Source organism: Gekko japonicus, unplaced genomic scaffold, assembly GCF_001447785.1.
Source record: "Gekko japonicus isolate JY-2015 unplaced genomic scaffold, Gekko_japonicus_V1.1 scaffold132, whole genome shotgun sequence".
Classification (NCBI taxonomy): domain Eukaryota; kingdom Metazoa; phylum Chordata; class Lepidosauria; order Squamata; family Gekkonidae; genus Gekko; species Gekko japonicus.
The window spans coordinates 708,850-711,755 of NW_015173677.1; the positions used below are offsets into that span (position 1 = coordinate 708,850).

Sequence of the window (2,906 nt, forward strand, 5' to 3'; positions counted from 1 at the left end):
GGGGGGGGGTGCTCATGGACTGCCCCAGCCAGCAAAGAGTTGCCACCGGCCCCCTACTGCCCGCTGCCCTCCCCCTCTCTTCGCAGCTGCGCATGTTTGGAGGCTGCTCAGGGCATGCTCCAGTCTGCAGCTGCTGAAGGGCATACAGAAGCTGGTCTGCGGTCCGAATGTGAGAAGGAGGAGACGAGGTGGAGCTATGGCCCGGGGCTGTACAGGAGGACAGAGAGAAAGGCTTCTCTGCAGCCTCTGCTGCTGCAGTTTCCCGGAGTTGGAGGAAGACGAGGAGGAAGTAGCGGCATGGCTCGTTTAACTTGTATTTGGGAGGCTCTTTGCTTAGAGCCCGCCCACTATAGGCAGCCAATGGTCTGAGCCTAGGCGGGGACTGGCTCCGTCCACTCCTTTTTCTTCTGTATTTGTCATCCCCCCCCCAAGCCAGGAAAATGCCAGCGAAAGCCAGGAAAATGCCAGCGACGAGACCATTGATCAGGGGGTGAGGGGCCAGGGGGAGGGAGGGGTAGCAGAAGATGGGGACCTCCGGAAAAAAACGTGGGGGGGGGAGCCCCATGGGCCCCTGGATAGCTACGGGCCTGGATTACTGATAGAACAAACCAAACAAAAAATTCTTCACCCACTGATGGAAGTTGACAGCAGAAAGGAATAGAAGACTTTCCCTGAGGAAAGAGTTCCAGAGTTTTGGTGCCATGAGTTAGACGGCCCTCTCCTGGGTTGCCACCTGCCTAATCTCAGAAGGCAGGGGCACCCAAAGCAGGCTTTCCAAGGATGGATACAGTGGGTGGGCAGGTTCATAAAGGAGTACGTACTCCTTCAACTAGTTAAGGTAATTAACAAATAATATGGGCTTGTTTTAACCCCCTCATGTGCCAGCATCTTTATAAAACAATAACTACTTTTAAAGCCAGATGTTTGTTCAAAGAGGAAAGAGACAGAATAATTTTATACGAAAAACACTGCCTATGGCTTTAGAACCCAGTGCAAACACCACCATTATCTGTATTAGGTGCATTTTAACACAGTGAGAACAGAATTTTAAAAAGTGGTTCTGTAAAGAAAGAACCATGAAGTCATAGTGACAAAGAACTGCTGCAAAGGATGTTGGGATAGTTGGAATGTTTGCATTGTTTATCTACAAAATGAGAAGTTGGTAGAAGTGAAGAAAACCAGTCATAGAAAGTACAAACTAACCATGGTTATCTGTACTGTAGCATCCCACTGGAGTTTGGATTGTAGAAATTTAAAATGTTTAAGAAATGAGCAAACTTCCCTGCATTTTCCAGGTTATTTGTATTCACACTTCATAAATCAGATGGCTGATCAGATAGGTTCTTCAGATAACAGCGAATGGAAGACCTAGTTATAGCTGGGGTGGCCATTTGGGTTTTGAATGGCAAACCCCAGGTCCAAAGTCCAAATCCATGAAGCATAGGAAGGGTTTTTTTTAAGGCTGGCATGGTTGTTCTTGAGATAAAATGGGATAATCCTCTTTAAAAGCTGTGGAGAAAGTTAAGGATTGAAATATGATAAAGGATAGTAATAAACAGCAAATGTTGAATATTGTCACTGATGAAGCCTGCATCATTGTATTTAATCATATAAAACTAAAGAAACAGAAAATGTTATGCTGAGTATATATTCATGCTGTGTATATATTTATGCTGTATTCATGTATCTTGCTTCTTGGTTTCAGTTATCCATAGCCAACCTCATAAGACTTCATCAGTCTCTGTTTCCACCGAGCCAGGAAAAAATGGAATCACTATACCAAGATGGATATGATGATGCCATACTGTTTTTACTGAAGGAAAACTGGTTTGAGTAGATTATGTGTGTGTTGAAAATTAACAAGTCTGATGGCTGTCAGAGCAAAGCTACAGTACGTGGAGCCCAAGGGACTGCTGTCACAATTTCTGTTTATCTAAAATGACTACCATAGGAATTGCATCTGTCACTGTCAAGCAAGTGTTATATATAGGTGTGTAGGCTAGAATTGTAAACATATTCACATGCAAAGGAATTGTACTTATGCAGTAAATAATTGTTTAGGGACAGAATAATAAACACAGGCATTTGTTGGGGGGCTATAGGATGTCTATTACAGCATCCAGTGATAGTTCAAGAAATGCTAAAATACGATTGCCAGCATTAATTAGCTTTCAGATATTTGTTCATGAAAACCTACAGCGTGCTGCGTATTTGTGTTCTTTCAAAAGTAATCCTATCTGTGTGTCCATTCATTGACTTATTCATTTTTTGTTTTTGAATCTGCTGCGTGGTGTTTTTAGTGTACTCTCAAGCATGAACTCTAATTACAAAGAGGCTGTGGGAGACAAAACAGCTTAATTGCGTATCTTTTAATTGTTACGCATATGTGTTTTGTCATTAGTACATCTTGTTCTTCAAATAAATGGCAGAGTTTTTTGTATACTTTGATTTGCATAGATCTTATAACTCTTGGTTTCCATATGCAAAATACTTTGCAACATGACATTTTAAATGCCGTTCTAATGGACCTGTCCTATAAAATATACTGTGGCTTTTTTCCTGTAAAAATGTGAGATGTTCTAAATCAAGCAGGCCCTAACCGGGATGGCCCAGGCCAGCTCAGTCTTATCAGGTCTCAGAAGCTAAGCAGGGTCAGCCCTGGTTAGTGGTTGAACGGGAGGCCAGCAAGGGAGTCCGTGGCTGCCACACAGAGGTGGGCAATGGCAGACCACTTCTGGATGTCTCTTGCCTTGAAAACCCCACGAGGGGTCGCCATAAGTTGGCTGCGACTTGACGGCATTTTCCAGCACCACCACCAAATCAAGCAAAGAAACGTTTTCAGGAAGCAAATGGGGTCATGTAGAAGAAGAGGATTGGGCGAATAGAAGGAAGTGTGGATCTGTCCC

The 2,906-nt window shown here is 43.7% G+C and overlaps 1 protein-coding gene across 3 annotated transcripts in view; it reads left to right on the plus strand.

Moving 5' to 3' along the window:
- Positions 1-2,301, plus strand: part of PNPLA4 (patatin like phospholipase domain containing 4) — a 34,575-nt gene extending 32,274 nt beyond the window's left edge. For all 3 annotated transcript variants that reach the window (XM_015422966.1, XM_015422968.1, XM_015422967.1), the window contains one exon: positions 1,706-2,301. In XM_015422966.1, the coding sequence (XP_015278452.1) occupies positions 1,706-1,837 (132 nt within the window). In that variant the 3' untranslated portion in view covers positions 1,838-2,301. The remainder of the gene's footprint in view (positions 1-1,705) is intronic.
- The last annotated feature ends 605 nt before the right edge of the window (positions 2,302-2,906 follow it).